This window comes from Nuphar pumila, chromosome 2, assembly GCF_984573655.1.
Source record: "Nuphar pumila chromosome 2, dmNupPumi1.hap1.1, whole genome shotgun sequence".
Taxonomy (NCBI): Eukaryota; Viridiplantae; Streptophyta; class Magnoliopsida; order Nymphaeales; family Nymphaeaceae; genus Nuphar; species Nuphar pumila.
Window position 1 is genome coordinate 28,138,621 of NC_143250.1, and position 20,240 is coordinate 28,158,860.

The window sequence follows — 20,240 nt, forward strand, 5'->3', positions numbered from 1 at the left end:
ACCCTGCGGTGGAAAAAGAAAAACCAACCCCAAGCAGTTAAAACCCCAAAATCACCCCCTTGCACACCATGGAGGAGCTTGAAGCTTCGTCCTAAAAAGTAAGGGATGCACATCCTATGTATCAAACATGTGGCATCCTAAACCTGAATGCCCTGAGAGTACTACTTACTTTTTATCTATTTTTTTTTAATCAAAATCTATACGTCTTATTGATCATTTTTTTTTGGGGAAGAGATCTCTAGATAATTTACATTTGAAGACTCATTGAAGTTATGCTAGGGTTGAATTATACTGAAGGTGATAAATTGAATATCATGAATTTCTTTTTTTTTTTTTTTAATTTAATACAAATTCTAAGAGGAAATAAACAAAATATTAAACAGAGAAAGTATAATCCCATAGAAATAATATTTAATAGAGGTAAGTAAACTAATAACCTAAAAGGTCAGGAATGCATTAACAACCAAAACAATATGTTAAAAGCCTTATTTTTTTTGTTTTTGCCTGCAAGTTATTACACATATCCATCCTGATGCACATTAGTTTCACAATAGGACAACCACCACAACCAACCCTAACCATCGTGAGTAATATATAGGGAAATGAAATGTTTGCCTTGAAGGAGAGGGGACTATGAGAACATAATTGTCACTCATCGTTTAATATGGGAGTTCAGAGAGATTCACATATTTAACATGTTTCATGGGATAAATATTCTTCACCAAACACTATAAAACTACTACACAATTTTGCCAGCCTGGCGCTGAGAAGACACTCTATTGTTGTATTTACAAGGCGTTAAACAGCACCACACCACCAGCATGTCTCAAAAGAGCAAAAGACACAAGAGAGCAAAACAAGAGAGGAAGACCAGCAGCTTATCAAGGCCTCTCCTCACCTCCTGCTCCGCCTCCCTCATCCTAGGGTTTCCACTTCTAGGACCACTCCCCATCAAATAAAACCGATTGCCGTGGTAGTTTCCACCGCCGATGTTAGGGTAATGGAGCCCCACATCAGAGTTCCCCATTAGCCAGGGGAACACTGCAACAGCTATCCCGCTGGCCGTCGGATGCATGACACGTGTCATCAAGTTCATGTCTGGCAGATAGGGCGCCCGAGCATGCATACTTTGGTCCTCTTGTCGGTGGCGATGGTTGTGGATCTGGTGGTCCTCTTCCTCCCTTGAGATTTGTTGCATGCCAAAAGTGCATTGAGCAGGAGGCCTGTGGGGGATGCCCTGGTTGTCGATGCTGGAAATGATCGTTTTGCCCCTGCCATAGAGAGGGATGAGTGCAGACGTAGAGATGGTTGATTTGCACACAGGGCATGGTTGGGCAGAGGACTGAAGGCGGAGCCATTTGTAGATGCATGGCCAGCAATAGAGGTGACCACATAATGTCACCACTGGCTCTTGCGCAAACTCAAGACATATGTTGCAGTCGAACCCGCCCTCCGGTGCCGGCAATGAGGAGTCACGGTTGCTTGAAAGCCTCTTTGCAACAGTCTGAGCTTCTTCTTGCGTTGCTCCAATTGAACAGTGATTGAAGGCCAGGCTTGATTCCATATCAATGGCTGCTTCCTTCCTATCGTACAAACGGGATGAACAAACAAGGATCAGTCTTTGTGGAGGAAACTAGAGACAGGTTTACGAGGGATTCGACCCAAGTTTCATATACATGACCAACTTGGTGAACCTTGACTTGGCCAGGTGTTTCAGTAGCAACCAGGGTTTTGCCTGAACTGAGCCCTATATTCAGGTCTTGGAATGATGGTGGCCCCTAGGATGAGAAGGTACAATGAAAACTTCGATAGGTGGTGGTCACTAGAGTGAGAAGGTTCAAGAGATTCTTTCCTTGGTTTAAAAAGGAACTTGGATCAAGTTGCTCGAGTTTGCAGCCTTGTTTAGGACGTTAGCTTACTTGGGCTTTGTTTGGGAGATGAAGATGGACAGTTAATAAATGCTTTCCTACCCTATCAACCCTCATTGATGTTTGGAAGAGAGGGAGCTTTGGAAGGTGAGAAGGGTGATGCAAGATCAGATGGGCCTTTTGAGGATGTAATTGACAACACTCCCATCACCCATTTTCTTCTCCACTCTCATCACACATCTCATCTCCTGTTCACGAGCTATTAAAAAAGAAGAAAAAAAAGGACCAATGCGCCACTAGCCATGTCCGTTTCTGTAATTAAAAAGACACAATGGTCCCATGGATATCATGTCTCATGAACCGAGCAAAACATGCACATTAACATATGCTTTTAAACAACTTTTATAATGTTCGCAGAATGAACAAACTGCAAACTCATATTCAGAAATCAAGGGACAAAACTTGGAGACCTGGTTGTGTGTTCGGGACCCAACACCGGTTCGGCCCTTTTGGATTGGGCAGGAGGGAGGAGGTGTGGAAGGGGCCCACTCTTTATGGCAAAGAAGGGGGGGGGGGGGGCACTACATGGTGCACAGTCCTCAACCATTGAGTCTGCTTTCACAAAACTGGGGGAGCTTGTCATTAAATAAAAATTAGAAAAAAAAAGAGTGTGTGGAAGAGGCCCCCCAAAACGCTTTCTGAAAACTATTTTTTTCATAAGCTTCCTTCGAAACTTCTTTATTATGCCCAAAATGAAGTGATGGAAACTGCATATGCTACTTTTGGAAACTTGTTTTCGGGGGTTGTTACAATCTAGGCTTGTCTCCACTCTCTTACTTGAATGCGGATCAGAGGTCTACCTGGTTGCCCACCATCCTTGGCTGATGTGCCCAACAGCAGATGGAGGGCAGCCGGGTGCAGCGGCACACTCAAAGTGTGCATGTGATTGCACCTGATCTGCAATCGTTTCATCCATGCCATGAACAGCATCCAAAACACCATGGTCATCTTTTAGATGGGTCCCACGTTTTTCTTTTTTTAACTTTTGATGAACGGCTGAAAATATAAGTCGGCCATGATATTTTGGAAACCGTTCATGGGCATCAGGTTGACTTCTGATCTCTGACTTGATACGGAGTCGCCTTATTACACTCAGACCGTATCATGTCAGAGGTGCTTTAGATGTCGTATGGCAACCAAAGCATCACCATTTTCCTTTTTTTTTTGATCGTTCATTTTTTGTGCTTTAGATGCTGTTCATCTGTAAGATGAATAGCTGAAAATTTTCTGAGACCCATCTGAGGTAAACCGTCCAATTATGGTGTTTGGGTTGCCATTCAGCACATGGATAAACGGCAAACAAGGCATCTCTGAGGACCTCTGACCTGATCCTGCCCACTACCTTTCTGTCTTTCTACGGCAGGTCTTTCTGGCCATGGATTGGCCAGAAAATCAATGGGTTTACTCATTCTATAGTTGGCCGGAAGGGTGCTGGAAAGAAAAGAAGAAAACCATTGTTTCATTCTCGCCTTTTCCGGCAATTTCCGGGCCGTATGTTGGCCAAAAAAGATGGTGGAATACGGTGATTCTCTTTCTATCATTTTCTGGCTGACCCATGGCCGAAAAACCTGGCAGAAAAGGGGAAAACAAAAAACGAGGTTTCATTTTTCATTTTTCGGCTACTCTTCGTCCATGCATCGGCCGGGAAACGATGGATATCTTCCATATTACTTTCTATGTCCTTTTCCGGCACATGGCCAGAGAGTCGCCAGAAAAAGAAAGAATCAAAGAGGCCCCTTTTCGGGCAAGTTTCCGGCCATGAATGGTCAGCTATGAACAAACCCTTTTATAATTCAAGCCTTTTGCAAAATAAATTTTGTCATCCAAAAGGTGTCAGTGCAAAATTTAGTTTTGCAAATCTAATTTTCAGTAAATTACATCTTCCAAAATTGATTTTTTCAAAAATCACGTTTTCAAAAAATGGCATCCAAACGGACTAACTTTTTTTGGCCTAGATAAGAGCGGACAGCTGCAGGGAAAAAAGTTCCTATAGAGTTCAGTAGAATTAAAAAAAAAAAATTGAAATAATCCAGAAAGGCATAAAAAAAACACATGGAAAACAACGGCCGCCTACCAAATAAATCCCAGAGAAGGAGAGAGAGACTTTAGGATTTTTTTTTGAGAGAGCGCTGCGGACTGTGTTTCGAAATCTATTAATAAAATAAAAGTTTACATGTGATAGTAAAACCAATATTGTTATTTTATTATAAAAAAACACATGCCTCACCCTTTAATTGGTAGAAAAATAAATATCCTGCAAAAAATATCTTATCAAAACAGCTTCCCCACAACCAACAAAGAAGAAAAAAACAATGGCACGACTAATCGATGGGATGAGCCAAAAAGCTGAATCTGAGTAACTCAGAGCCAAAACGAACACTTCCAACAAACGAAGAGATAGACACGATCCATCGGCACGATTTTCTCAAAAGAAAAACAGGCCCTCTTGCCAATGGAAGAACACGAATCCATTGAAAATTCCTCCTTGGAAAACTAGAAGAACCCCTGGGAGCTTATTAAGTCTTCCCAATAATTCACAAAAATAGGAACCCCTGGGAGCTTTTCATCAAAAATGGAGGAAAAGAAAATTACCATGATGACCATAAAGAATTTACAGCACACCGACACCAAGATAACACCAGGATAAGGGGATCAGAAAACAGAAAATGAAGAAAGGGAAGAAAGGGAAAAACCAAAAAGAAGAATCCATCCAGGCTATATGAAAGAAAGCCAGAAAGAAGCAAAAGAATGAAATGGTCAAAGGGATTCTTCTTTTCATGGGTTTTGATTTTTTTCCAGCAAACAGGAAGAAACTTCCTCAATTAAGGCAAAAATCAAGAGAGAAAGAGAGAGAGACCTACCATATATCGAAAAGCAAAAAAAGAAAAAGGAATAACATGATCAAGAGGGGTTTTTCTTCGTGGGTCTTGTTTTTTTATCTACCAAAAAAAGAAGAAATTGCAACCATCGAAAAAAAAGTACATTGAGAGGGAGAGAGACCTACCGATTCAGAACGATTGATGACAGAAGATAAATAAATCTTTTGCTGCAGACGGAGGGACCACCGACGACAGATCGATTCGCTCCTTCAGAGAGGGAAAGATTGAGAGAGAAGAGAAGGGGTAGGATTAGGAAGAGGAGGAGCAGGAGACGAAACGCTTTTCACGAGGAGGTCACGCAAAAAAAAACCCAAAAGGATTCTGACATCATTTGTTTCTCAAACGCTTTTTGCTATTTATAGGTGGCCAGGTGATAAGCATCAACCCAAACGGAACAACCAAAACCCACTCCCACGTGCCGACTTGTGCGCGTGTGAGGGCGAAATGGCTCGCGCGCTCAAACGTTTGAGGAAGGAAACGGGTCGGCACCTGATCCGGTCATCAGCCCTTTTGATTCTCGAGGTTTGGGCTTCAACTTTCAGCCTCACCGGGGCGAGCCGACCTACCACCGCGATTTATGGACTTTCAGTATCGTCTCGGGCCATGAATCTTTTTCCGAACGATTCAGGGATGAATCGTTTCGATATCGCCCAACTTTTAACCACAGAAAGCCATATGTCAAAATAATAATAAAAACTACTTTTAACTATTTTTCAGTTTTGTTTTATGAAAATTAGCCGGTTCAGGCCAGTTTCGTATCGAGTTTTTGGCGTAGAAAATATGCTAAGAAGCACATCTCATATCTTTTTTTTTTCAACATAGAGATGATTTTGTCAAATTTTTGTACATTTTGGACCATTGATTTTTTAAAATGAGTAGAAAATATGCTTACATATTGCAAACACATGATCAGAAACTTGCTTTCTATTAAATAAACCATGTAGATCACACCTATAAGCTCTGATATACAAAACAATATATATATATATATATAGCAGTGACAAATATGGCAATGAAAAACTCCTGAAAATATCGTGAGAAATTACTTGAAAGGTTAAAACTTTAATTTCTCATGATATTTTCATAAATATCATGTTTTAAACATGATATTATGTTTTTGTCAGCTATTTATTGTAAAAAAACCTGTGTTTTTTACTTTTAAATATTTTTATTTATATTTTTTATAAAAAGTTATGTTTCTACTTTTTCATTTTTTTGCTGATATTTTGTCCAATGTTGTCAGCATCGGAATTAGACCTGTATCGGATGTCCAACGATTCAGATGAATCGGCCAATGTCAATTCTCAAGTGAATCCTTGTGAATCAGTCAAAAAAAAATTTTAAAAAAAATATTACGTGTCAATCAAAATGGGACACGTGTTAAGCTATTTGTAACATTTTCTGGCGATACGTACGACAGTATCGGCCGATTCTATACACACCGATACTGACAACACTAATTTTGCCCAAAAAACACGAGTTTAAAAAAAAAAAATAATAATAATAATAAAAAAATATATATATATATATATTTCTCTTTTTGTAGTTTTTAACTTTTGTTACTGTGATAATAAATACCTTTACTAGTAGCAAAAATGCTGATTTCTAGGCATTGCTGGATCCCAATTCCCAATGTTGACTTCTCTCCAATAGATTTAAAACCAACCATTGCATCATCCTTAGCACAAATATATTTACTATTTTTATGCGTTACAGTTCACTTCAACATGATGTTTTATATATATATATATATAGGCCTATTAGGCATGATTAAACCTACTCAAATGGTAAGAATGTGGTTAAATAAGCCAACAAAAACAAATGGAAGAAGAATATGTAGTCAGATGAGTCCTATCTCAAGCTGAAAGCCCAGGATCAAATCCCACTGGCGCATGAGGATGGTGTTGCTTTATCACTGTTGGGGCACTCGTGGTCGTGTTTTCGACTCCCGCAGGGCGGCGAGCCCGTTTAAGTGACCCAGTTCTTGGTGAGGGTTTGCCTTTGTCATTAAAAAAAAAAAATAGGTCGCTAGACACAAGCAGTTTATATGAGCTCAGCCAAGTCAGAGACTTGCGGTTCATGTCTGAATTGCCAAAGCTTATACTTATAAATTCTATGACGATGTCATTAATAGCAGCACCGTGTACAAAATGAAATTGAATGTATTAAATTATTAATCGGGGCAATTGTTTAAAGCCATTGGTGAGTGAGGTGTTGGGATCAGGTGCAATCACATTCCACAATTGCAATGTGCACATGCAACTCATCACCATCCATCCTGTTGATAGGGAATCGGGTCGGGTTGGCGTGTCAGCATACCTCAACCCGAACCCGACCCGTTTATTAAACGGGTCGGCTGTGGCAAACACGAACCCGACCCGTTTAATAAACGGGTAACCCGACACGACCCACCAACCCATTTAATAAATGGGTTGGGTCAGGTAAACGGGTTTTCAGATTCGCGGGTCAGGTTGGCGGGTTGACGGATCGGGTTGGCAGGTAGGCAGGTTGGCGGGTCGGGTTGACGGGTTGGGTTGGCGGGTTGACGGGTCGGGCAGACGGGTTGGCGGGTTGACCCACCCGCCTAACCCGTTTATTAAACGGGTCAGCCGGGTTGGCGGGTTGGCATACCCCGAACCCAAACCCAACCTGTTTAATAAACGGGTTACGCGGGTCGACCCGTTTATTAAACGGGTTGGCTTAAGCCCAACCCGAACCCGCCTAAGAGGCGGGTTGGCGGGTCGTGTCAGAAATTGCCACCCCTAGCTGTTGAGCCCACTGTGGACAGACTATACAATGGAAGATGGAGGATGATCACGTGCAGCGGCATATTGCATTGCATTTGTGCAATGTGATTGCACCTGATCCTGCCTCATTGGTGAGATGACGTGGAGCTAGGCTGGCTAAGGGATAAGAGAAAACCTAGTACGCGGCTTTGGTCAATTTGATGCCTGACACGTGAGCTCACTTTTCAGAGGGACAAGAGGACGCAGGATTTGGACTCGACTGGAAAGTTAATTTGTTTTAAAAAAAATTGAGACACGAGGACACAACTTTTTTTATTTTTTTAATAAAGAAGAAAAAAATTTAACATTAAAAATTTAATTTTTATTGAAATAAACTTAAAATATAATTTGAAATTATTAAAATATCCAAGCACGTTCGCCTGTGTCACCAGGGACATGCAACCAAAATGCCGTGTCGCTGTGACGTAGCTTTATTAAGTTTACAAGATCCAACTAAAACCGAACTATTTATCTTTTTGAACATATGAAAAATAGTTTCTCTTGGGTTACCTAATCTGTTATGTTAAACCATGGCAAAAAGCTTGACAACTCACCAAAGCTTGTGGGTTTTTTATTCCAACATGAACAAGGTAAAAGATTATCTTTAATTAATCTTTTGGCAAAAAATCTTTGGACCTACGCTCAGATCCTTGATTTCATCATATCCTCATGGAAAGAACATAAAGAAAGAAATGAATACTGCACCCGTGCCTGGAAACCAATCCTCATCTCCAAAACAGTCCATCGACAGGGTAGCAAAGGTCTGTAGCATGTCATCTGGTTGGGGCGGATCAGTTGTACATATCTTTACAATATAAATCAGTATGGCCGGTTGAATGAGAGATCTGACATTCAATGTTATTTGAACCTTGATTCGATCAGTTGTACCTGTCTAGATTAAATGATATTTGAACCTTGATTCTATAAAGAAGAGTTAAAGACCTGATGATGAGATGGACCCAAGTTTGAGCCTCTACCATGCTGATTCTGGCCACGACCAACATATCGGCCTCTTTGTTGGATATTTCGGCCACCACCCCACTACTAAAAAAATTGAAACACGATCCTCTTCCTCTTGAAGAGTAGAACACGGTGTTCTTCTGATTATTATATGACTCTTCATGCATCCTTTTTATCCTCCTTTCATGACTTAGAAGAGCGAAGCACGTTATATGTTCCCCCCGAAGACGCAGGTGAGTGTTCGAGGGTTTGAATGAGCGCCATGTATATAAGCACGTGGGGCACTTTTCCCCATGTGTGTCAGCATCACTTAGTGCCAGAGTCTGGTGCAATTGCAAAGACTTATGTACCCTTTCCCGCCATTCTCGTCATGAAACAACAGTTCGAGAAAAAGACAAAAATATCCTTCATCTAGAAAAGTGAAATGCCATTTTGAGAAAATGATAAAAATATCCTCCATCCAGAAAAGGGAGGATGATGTTAACTCTTCAAAGTTCAAACATTATGTTTTCGCCCTAAGCTATAAACGTTTGCACCATTTGCTGTAACAAGAGCTTCCTTTGACGACACACCCTTTGCTGTCATCTGTTATCGTCGAAGCATCCTTTGCCATCATCTGCGCAGTGGAAGCATCGTTGCCACCATCAGCTGCATCTACCTTCTAGGTGTTTCTCCTCTACTGTCGGATTACCAAAAGTCATATTATTTCAGTGAGTTTCGTCTAAGGTTTCGTTATGTAAACAAATCGATTTGTAAATCTGAATGCTAAATCTTACAACTGGTTATACTATTCATGCTAAATAACACATATTTTTATACTAAAACAAATCAATTTGTACCTATCCACCTTCATGACATCGAAAAATAGTTAGCACGATTTGTTCTTATGAAGGCCAAACATTACAATGATATTTACTTATGAAGGCTAAATTTCTACAAAGATTTGTACGTTGAAATGAAACAATGATTTATACATTTAATGCAGTAGCAATTTGTATGTTCGATGCAATAACGATTTATATGTTTGAAGCAATAACGTTGTGTATTTATGATTTTATGAAGTTACCACGATTTGTACTTAAGTTTGTTAAATAGTACAATAATGTTGACTTATGAAGCTCAAATGTTACAGCAATATATACTTATGAAGGTTGTAATTTCTACAATGATTTGTAAGTTTGAAGCAACAACGATTTATACATTTAAAGCAGTAGCGATGTATATTTATGAAGTTACCTCGATTTGTACTTAAGTTTGCTAAATCTTACGACGATGTTTACTTATGAAGCCAAATATTGCGATGATTTGTAATGTTGGTGATTGTTTAACGAATATGAGAATTTGTAATAATATATACTTAGGAGTCGGTTGTAACATATAATGATGCAGTTAAATTTATGTATTGTGCAAGTTAGCAATGATTAAAGTTTGTAAGACAAGAAAGCCCCCTTCGTTTGATGGGATGACTATTGAAGAAATTATCTGTCAGTCCCATATATATGAGCGTTATGAAAGGTACCAAAATATAATGAAGATTGAGAATGATAAAGACTGGGACAAAGCATTGGAATTGTATAATGCAGAGCATTATCCATCAGACATTGAGGCTGAAGAGCAAAAGAAGAAGGGTGAGGAAGAACTAAAGATGAAGAAGGAGGATGACGAAGAGAAGGAAAAACAAAAGAAGGATGAGGAGAATGAAAAGCAAATGAAGAAGGATGAGGAGAAGGAGAGGGAAAGACAAAAGAAGAAAAAGGAGAATGAAAAGCAAAAGAAGAAAAGGCAAATAAAGAAGGAGGAGGAAAGGGAAATGCAAAAAAAGAATAAGGAGGAGGAAGAGAAGGAAATGTAATTGAAGAAGAAGAAGGAAGAAGAAAAGAAGAAAAGACAAATGATAAAGATGAAAGAGGAAAGGCAAATGAAGAAGCATCAGGATGAAAAAGAAAAGGAAAGGCAAAAGAAGGAAAATGAGGAGGATGAGAAAGAGAATGAAAGGCAAAGGAAGGAGAAGGAGGACGAAGAAGAGAATGAAAGGCAAAGGAAAGAGGACGAGGAAGAGAAGAAAAGGCAAAAGAAGGAGAAGAAGGACGAGGAAGATAAGGAAAAAAAAGGAAGAAGCGGGAGGAGAAAGAGAAGGAAAATGAAAGGAAGGAAGAAGTATAAAAGCAAAGGAGGGAGGCGAAGGAGCAAAGGAAGAAAGTAAAAAAGTAAAGGAGGGAGGCAACAGAGCGAATGCTGAAGCAACAAGAAAGGCAGAGGATGGAGGGAGGAGATGAAGAGGAGAAAAGTGTGACCAAAGTACGTAAATCGCTCATGTCTGTCATGATTTACAATGATAGGTATTATTATGTATAGCGATTACTGTGATAGCGATTACTATGTATAACGATTAATGTGATAGCGATTACTATGTACAACGATTACTGAGATAACAATTATTGTGACCTATGTATAACGATTACCGTAATAACGATTAGTACGTATATCGATTACGTAGTGATTTACTGTGATAGATATTATTATATATAGCAATTACTGTGATAGCAATTACTATATATAATGATTACTGTGATAGCAATCACTATGTATAACGATTAGTAGGTACAGCGATTACTTTGATATCGATTACAGTGATAGCGAGTATGCAATGATTATTATATATAGTGATTACTATGTACAATGACATCTAGAAGTACACATGAGACTAATTTTGTTTTGATACAAATAATATGCTATTTTATGTTACAGGGAGGTCAGAAGAGAAGTAGAGCACCAAGTGAAAAGTTGAGAGGGCAGCGTCAGTGGCCTGTAGTTCTGTCGTGGTATGCACAATTGAGTGAATATCAGAAGAATCAATTACAAAATATGCACCTCGGTGACCTTCTAGACCGACATTATTTTAAAACGTGCTAAAATACCATGACCCACCTAGTCAATAAGTGGAATCATAAGACAAACACATTCCAGTTTGATTATTTTGAGATCACCATGACCCTAGAAGATGTGGCGTGAATTACAGGTCTTAAGTGCCATAAAATTGCTGTCCTAACACGAGATTCAAACTATAACGCAAGGGACAAGTGCACAACCCTTCTAGGAATGTCGATGGAAGACTAGGGTCAATGCATTTCTTGTAAAAATAATTTCACATTGATAAAAGTTTCTTCTCTTAGTAATAAATAGGAAGGTTGGTCTGTTACATGTGCATCTGAAAGAGCTGACCAAGAGTTGCATGACTTCCTTCTTTATTTTCTTAGACTTACTTTATTTTTGGATTTGTGTGGTTCGAGGTTAAGTTACCTGTAGCTGTAGTTCTTAGAAGACTTAGATGAAGTCGACGACTATGCATGGGGTGCTGCTATGCTCACACACTTGTATAATCAACTTTACCGTGCAAGTAAATGTACAAAAATTGTCAGAGGGTTTTGACCATTTATCTAGGTAAATATTTATTACATAATTGGTAGTTGTAGATTAAGATCATTGAAGGTTATAGTCTTACTAATATATTTTTCTTGTAGGCCTGGGTGTGGGAGCATATTATCGCCTTGCATCCTCACTATAGCCCTGCGATTTGTAGTTTTTTCAAGATCAGCTGGTGGGTTATAATAAATGTCAAGGAGGATAATGCTAAGTTCATTTTAGATGGTCTGCAATTAAATGAGGTAAATGATTTAAAAGTGTTTATAATTGTTTCAACATTTATCATTCATTAGTATAAATCGTTGAAATGTTTAGCATTCTTAAGTAATCATTGCTGCAAAATTTTGTCTTTGTTAGTACAAATCGTTATCACATTAACATTTAACATTTATTAGTATAAATCATTCTAATGTTTAACATTCTAAAGTAATGGTCGTTGCAGGATTTTGTATTCCTTAGTACAAATTTGTATCGCTTTAGCATTTAACTTTCATTAGTGTAAATCTTTGAAATGTTTAGCATTCTTAAGTAATCATCGATGTACGATTTTGTCTTCATTAGTATAAATTATTATCATATTAGCATTTAGCATTCATTAGTATAAATCATTCTAATGTTTAACATTCTTAAGTAATGATCGTTGCAAGATTTTGTATTCCTTAGTACAAATCGTTATCGCTTTAACATTTAACTTTTATTAGTGTAAATCGTTGTAATGTTTAACATTCTTAAGTAATGATCGTTGCAAGATTTTGTATTCCTTAGTACAAATCGTTATCGCTTTAACATTTAACTTTTATTAGTGTAAATCGTTGTAATGTTTAACATTCTTAAGTAATGATCGTTGCAGGATTTAGTCTTTGTTAGTACAAAGCGTTATCGTTTTAACATTTAGCATTCATTATTGTAAATCGTTGTAATATGTAGCATTCATTAGTATAAATCATTTTAATATAAAGCACTCATTAGTAACAATTATTGTAATATAGTTAGCACTCGTTATTTGAAATCATTTTAATATTCAGTATTCATTAGCATGAATAATTATGTCTATACCTAAACCATAATCTTCAATGTATAGATTGTGTGAAGACCATATGAAGATGAGAATGACGAGAACCAAGAGGTTGTTGCTAAGGCTACGAGACTATCTGGCTGTGATATTTGACTGTTTAGCAAATCTGAAATCAAGTTGTAGCATGGTAGTCGCATTCTCCTACAAGCTGGCTTTGAACAGTTTACTCCAAAGCACAACCTGTGAAAGTGATAAGCAAGTTGAATAATAGTAGGGTCAGGAACGTGAATTGACACAAACACTTTAAGAAATAATTGGATAGCTGAAACAAAGAAGGGGTTCGTGCCATAGTATATGATTATAAAGAACGACAATATGACTCCAACTATTTCAAAAAATATTGGGAATCCATGCGTCAAAATCTAGAGATTGAGAAGAAGCAACGTGAAAATATTAGAAACCCATGTGTCCCTCCATCCCCCAGCATGTCATTTCTCAGCATAGAAAAAATGTCCATCATGTCCCTCTAGCTACAACAATGCTTCTCTCAGTTGCAATATACGATGAAGAGCAAACACAACTCACAAAAAGAAGGTAGTTTCCACCACAAGGTTAAAGATGTTGGAGATGGAGAATGAGGAATTATGAAAGCAGGTGCAGAATTTGGAGAGACAAATGCGGTCATAATATGGTACACTAGTAGAGATTATTACCAGTGGTTTTAATAAGATCGAGGGAACCAAGAGGCCACTGAGGAAAGAGAGTCTACCAAGGAAAAGACATAGACAATTTGTATGTCATAGTCCATCTCAGTCGTCAAGTGCCACTGAATAAACATGATGTGATTTTTGTAACCCGATAATTATTTATTGTAATTCTATAATTTTTTGTTGTAATTCTATAAAATTTTTTTGTAACGTGACATTCTATAAATGTATGTTTTTTTTAATAAGTGTAACACACAAGTGCCACTGAACAAATCATTGTAATATTCAGTTTTCATAAAAAAAATTAAAGAAGCATTTAGCGTTGCATAATGCAAAAATTATGATTTGCTTTTACGATGTTTTCATATCGCGATTTACACAATGATTGATAAAAGGCTGAAACAATTTATACGTATAAAGGCTACGTGCTATCGCAATTTGCTTGATACCGATTGGCTTGCAACCAGTTATAATTTTTTGTTGTGACATAACATTCAATAATTATATAGTTCTTTCTATAAGAGATCGCGATTTATTTTTTTATAGAAGAAGTGTTCTATCACGATCTGTACAGTCATTGACATAAAGAGAAAATGATTTATCCTATCATGATTTGCGTTTACGAGCTTTGTCTATGTGAACAATATATCGTATTGCGATTTACACAATTACTAATTCATAAAAGGCAGAAAAGAAAAATACTAAACAAATCGGCACGATGTTTAGACTTAGTAAAGTATAAATTGATATAACTTTAACGATACATCATGACCAATGGTTTGGCTTAGATACAATACTTGATCATCATCATAAAAGAAAACAGACATCATCATCAACATCACCCCCACGTCCAAATAGTGATGTGCTTCGAATGCAATCCAGGTGTGCATGAAATCCAGCTTGCTAGTGCAGAAAGCTTCGAGGTAGAGCTGACAAAGCTGCAGAAGGTATGGATCCCAAAGGCAGAGAAGATGCAGCCCACACGACTGTAGCATATTTGTCATGAAGTATATTGAAGATTAGGCATATATTTTTCTAACTACGAAGGATGGTTTGCGAACGATGGAGAGTTAAGTAGTAGAAATAGATCAAATAGATGGTCATCAACATCACCCTCTGTCTATCATGCAGAATATCTATGCTTGCTCCGATATACAAGGAAGAAGAAGAAGAAAGATGAAGGCGGAGGAGAAAAAAGAAGAAGAAGAAGTTGCGATGACGCAGAAAAGAGGAAGAGAGGTTAAATAAATTAGGGTTTTAGACTTGGACAATGAGTTGGGTCAGGTCGGGTAGAGTTTTACATAGAATAGGGTTTTACACAGATCTATATTAGGGTTTTACATATACTAGGGTTTTATGCACGTGTCTAAACATTGACACGATGTTTAGACTAAGTACAAATTGAGGTAACTTTATAAATACAAATCGACTTACAACTTGATACAAATTTAAGTAACAGTTGCAAATCGATTTCACTGTTTTGTTCACAATATTTAGTAACAGTTGCAAACCGATATGAGTAAATCGCTATATTACATATCGATATCGTTCATAAAGACAAACAACGACATATCATTGTCGTAATAATTTCATAAATACAAATCAACGTCCCAATAATTATTTGTTGTAATTCTATAATTCTTTATTGTAACATGACATTCTATAAGTGTATATATCTTTTTTTAATAAGTGTAACACACAATTGCCACTAGATATATTATTGTAATGTTCAACCTTCGTAAATAAAAATTGAAAGTGTTTAGCGTTGTGTACCATGAAAATTATGATTTGCTTTTACAAACTATCTTCCTATCTCGATTTACACAAAAATTGATAAAAGGTCAAAATGATTTGTACGTATAAAGGCTACATGTTATCGCGATTTGCTTGATATCGATTGGCTTGCAACCAGTTATAATTCTTTGTTATAACGTAACATTCTATAATTCTATAATTATTTTTATAACAGATTGTGATTTATTTTTTATAGAGGAAGTGTCTTATCATGATTTGTACAACCACAAACATAAAGCAAAAAAGATTTATCCTATCGTGATTTGCTTTTATGAACTTTGTCTATGTGAACAATATATCTTATCGCAATTTGCATAATGAATGATTCATAAAAGGCAGAAAGGAAAAACAATAAAAAAATCGATACAATGTTTAGACTTAGTAAAGTGCAAATCGAGGTTACTTTAACGATACAAATCAAGGTAACTTCATAAATACAAATTGGTTTCGTTCACAAAGTCAAACAAAGATATATCGTTGTCGTGGTAACTTCATAACTGCAAATTGACGTGATTTACAACCACATTCATTTATAAAAAATATGAGTATTTAGTTATAATACATCATGACCAATGGTTTGGTTTAGATACAATACATGACCATCATGTATATGGAAAGAATTTACACTCAGATCATGGTTTGGACCAGACCTATAAGAGTTTTGAAGCCATTTAAGACCCAAATAGATCTCATCTAATATAAAAAATATTTTAGATCCATTTAGAGACCAAATTAGATCCTACTAAGAAAATAAGGCTCAATTAGATCCCAAATCTACTTGAAGACTCAATTAGATCTCATTATGTAAATTAATATTTGGACCCATTTAGAGATCCAATTGGATTCAAATAAGTAAATAAGGCTTTTGGATCTACTTGAGATTTAAATGGATCTCATGAAGGTAAAATGACTTTGTTTGGATTTAAATTCAATTCGAGACCCAAATAGATAATAATATTGCTTTTATAGAGAAAGTGTTCTATCATGATTTGTTCAACCACAAATATAAAGCGAAAATGATTTTTTCTATCGTGATTTGCTTTTATGAGCTTTGTTTATGTGAACGATATGCCCTATCATGATTTACACAATGACTGATTTGTAAAAGGTAAAAAAGAAAAATAATAAATAAATCGATATGATGTTTAGACTTAGTAAAGTACCTAAACAATATAAATTCGCATATTTAGATATTTGAAAATGAAGTTCGCATAAGAGAGAAAATTTGTATAAAGTCCATAAATTGTCTAGAATTTTAAAATAAATTAAAAAGATATTTTTGTGAATTATTATAGTTAATTCATTAGAAGTTTTTTTTTCCTGAAAACTTATCAGTTGTCTACTTAACAAATTCATTATCGATAATATTTCAACATTTATTCAAGTTATTTAATGTTTAATTAAAAAAATTATGAGATCTTTACAGAATATTTGGGTTGACCCAAATGGATATGAAAAAAGTTTAGACTCAAATTAGTGTTTGGACTGGACCTATAAGAGATTTGGATCCATTTGAGACCCAAATAGATCTCCTATAACATAAAAGGTATTTTAGATCCATTTAGAGACCAAATTGGATCCTACTAAGAAAATAAGATATCAAATCTACTTGAAGACTCAATTAGATCTCATTATATAAATTAATATTTTGACCCATTTGGAGATCCAATTGGATTTCAATAAGTAAATAAGGCTTTTGCATCTATTTGAGACCTAACTGGATCTCATGAAGGTAAAATTAATTTGTTTGGATCCCATTGTTCAAGCTTATTCTGTCTAAGACTGTCTACAAATAATTCATATTGTTCCATGAAGCGAAACATTGTTAAACATGAATACAAGGGTTTCTTCAGTGTGACATGCATATATTCGGCTCTTTGTGTGCTTATCATACCTGCACAAAAATATTGTCTTTCATATGCTAATGCCCACTTCTTCTTTTTTGCGTATAGATTTTGTGCTCTTTGTGTGCTTACCATGCCTGCACAAAAGTATTGTCTTTCATATGCCAATGCCCACTTCTTTTTTTGCGTATAGATTTTGTAACCACACACAATCTTTAAGCTCGTATATCTGAATCATTTTCTCCCAATCAAACATAAAGGTGACCTCGTTTATGCTCTCTAGTACACACCTTTAAACTTTTTATCAAACCCTATCTTCTCATTAAATGTGTGTCCTATATTTTTTTCTATATTTTGAAAGATATGCCATACACATAGGCAATGATGTGCATCTGGCCATACATGAGACACTGCAGCCGCAATTGCGTAATCACCATCTGTAAGTATAGCTTCAGGTTGCTCCCCATTCATTGTCTGTATAAATACTTTAAACAACCACTCAAAGGTTTCCTTGGTCTAGTCATAAAAAAACACTGTCTAATATGCAACTCTGTGAGTGATGGTTCACTCTGACAAACTGCGTAAATGACTACTCTTCAGTATTAATGTTCACTATCATATAAAAAATAAACACATCATTGGAGCATTCATAATCTACTCTTGACTTTGAATCTGCCCAAAACATATTCACAACATATCCATCTTCATCCAGTTGCCTTGCACTAAAGAAACCAGAGTCATTGCTTGATTTCTTCTGTAAGTAATCAATCAAAAAACATATTTCTTCATTCTTCATGTTATATGTCATTTTCCTTCTCAGGTGGTTTCTTAGATTCATAGGCATGAATGACACATTCTCGCAACCACCATCTATGTGCGCTCATAAATTGTATGTCTTCCTTGGTATAGTGTCGATACTATAAGCTATTTCAGCAATTGCAGCATGTGCTTTAGTTACTTTACGATGTGACCTTAACATAAGAGTCATAAATGAAGTTGTTAATTCATGATTATAAACACTGATTAAAGTACAAACTACATATTTCTCAGTCAAAAGTCTTCTTAACACCATTCTTGCTGGACAACCACATCTTGAATCTGACTTGCTCCTTGTTGAATTTTCACTTGATTTCTTCCAACCTTCCTTAGAACAAACATATGTTTTCCTCACCATGACACCCTGTGCATTTTTTGACCAAGAATACCTTCTAACACTGAAGTCAAGTTCGAAGGTATAATAATTATAAAATTTATATGCAACTTTTTCATTATTAAATTGCATTCCTTCTATGGGAACATAGTCAAGTGCACTGTCATGATCGTTTACCTTATTATCGAATTGCATTTCTTCTGTTGGAACATTCAAGTCAAGAGTGAATCCAATGCCTGCACCCTTCTTATCATGTGCATCATTAATGCATATGTTCATTTATCCATAACTTTTCAATGATTGAGATACATCATCTTTACTGCAACTAGATGATAAGCTCACCACTGTCATAAGCAAGATATCAATTTACATTAGCCAGTCCATACGTTTACTACGATTTATTCAAAATGCATATAACAACAAATACCAATTAGTTAAGCAAGTCAAAGAAACGATTGAATGAATCACAATGTAAAAGCAACAACAATTTATTATTTGCTTATACTATGCATCGAGTTGTTATTTGCCATGCCAATAAAAGAAATAATTTATCATATATGTGTGTTGACGATAGCGATTCACATGACGACAATTTAATTATATCTACGACGCTGTGAAGCGATTTTAATAGAAATAACTAAATGAGCAGCGATTTGAATACACAAATCACCACTGCAAGCGTGCAACAATATAAATTCTGCATGCACACGTTTTAAAATCATACTACAAATATCTTACAAATCTCTATAGAAAATATATAATATCTTACAAATCGATACACATATCACATAATATATTATAAATCGATACGACAATTTGACATAATAGATTACAAATCGATATTAACAAACAAATTAATATCTCACAAATCGGTAGTATATTACTACAACCGCAATTTGCGATACAATGCATATACTGAGTGAATGGACAATACTGGATGGGGTATAGACTCTTCCTCGCATCTGTAACCAAGCATTCATGTCAATAGGTCCCATTGTCTTACAAATATCTTTAATTTTTCTATCGCCAAAAATACATCATCCACCTACAATAAAAAAATAATGCCTTAATGGCACTCACGACGACATACGTTCTTCAACAATAGCATGATGACATGGAAAGGTACTCATGATGCCTTAATGACACTTGTTGAAATGTTTGTGCGTTATTACTTTTTTCCATACTGCCTAACGAAAAGGAAGAAAAGAAGACTGTAAAAAGAGATGGCCGACAAATCCTCCTATGAAGCTCGTCAATGATCGAACTAGTCGATCGATTTATAGTTATCTTCACGAGGTAGGAACGAACCCGAGAGTGTTTTGTAACAAAACACAGGAACGAGAAGGCGGTAATGTGTTGTAACACAAGATAAAACCAAAGCGATAACATGGACTTGCGGGAATGTACAAAGCTTTTTATGGGGGACATTTTCGTCAAACACATATCTATCTTACGAGAAGACGTTTCCGTCAAATGCATATCTATCTTTTTTATATGTTATTTATCTTTTTTATATATTATTTTATTATAAAATCATCATGGTAACAATAGCATATGAATTACCGTGGGTCCCAAGATATTCCTCCGTGCACCCCGAAACACACGAATCTGTTTTCGGGGGAGAACACACAACCCCCTCTCTTAGAAGAGAGGCTTGAAGCTCATCAAACTCCAGTACTTTATCACTAATACTTGTGGGCTGCTTTATCAAACTTGGATGTGTCTGCACCAATCCTGGATCCACCAAGACATGT

At 36.5% G+C, this 20,240-nt stretch overlaps 1 protein-coding gene across 1 annotated transcript; it reads right to left on the reverse strand.

Moving 5' to 3' along the window:
• Nucleotides 1-703: 703 nt before the first annotated feature.
• Nucleotides 704-5,137, reverse strand: LOC149845098 (E3 ubiquitin-protein ligase RMA2-like). The gene is made up of 2 exons (XM_089995507.1): nt 4,933-5,137; nt 704-1,583 (listed from the first exon to the last, which is right to left on the reverse strand). Exon 2 carries the CDS (start codon nt 1,562-1,564, stop codon nt 827-829), a length of 738 nt encoding a protein of 245 aa, XP_089851633.1. The 5' UTR covers nt 1,565-1,583; nt 4,933-5,137; the 3' UTR covers nt 704-826.
• Between the last annotated feature and the right edge of the window lie 15,103 nt (nt 5,138-20,240).

Coding starts and splice junctions, on each gene's coding strand:
- LOC149845098 (XM_089995507.1), bottom strand. CDS start 1,564: ATGGAATCAAGCCTGGCCTTCAATCACTGTTCAATTGGAGCAACGCAA.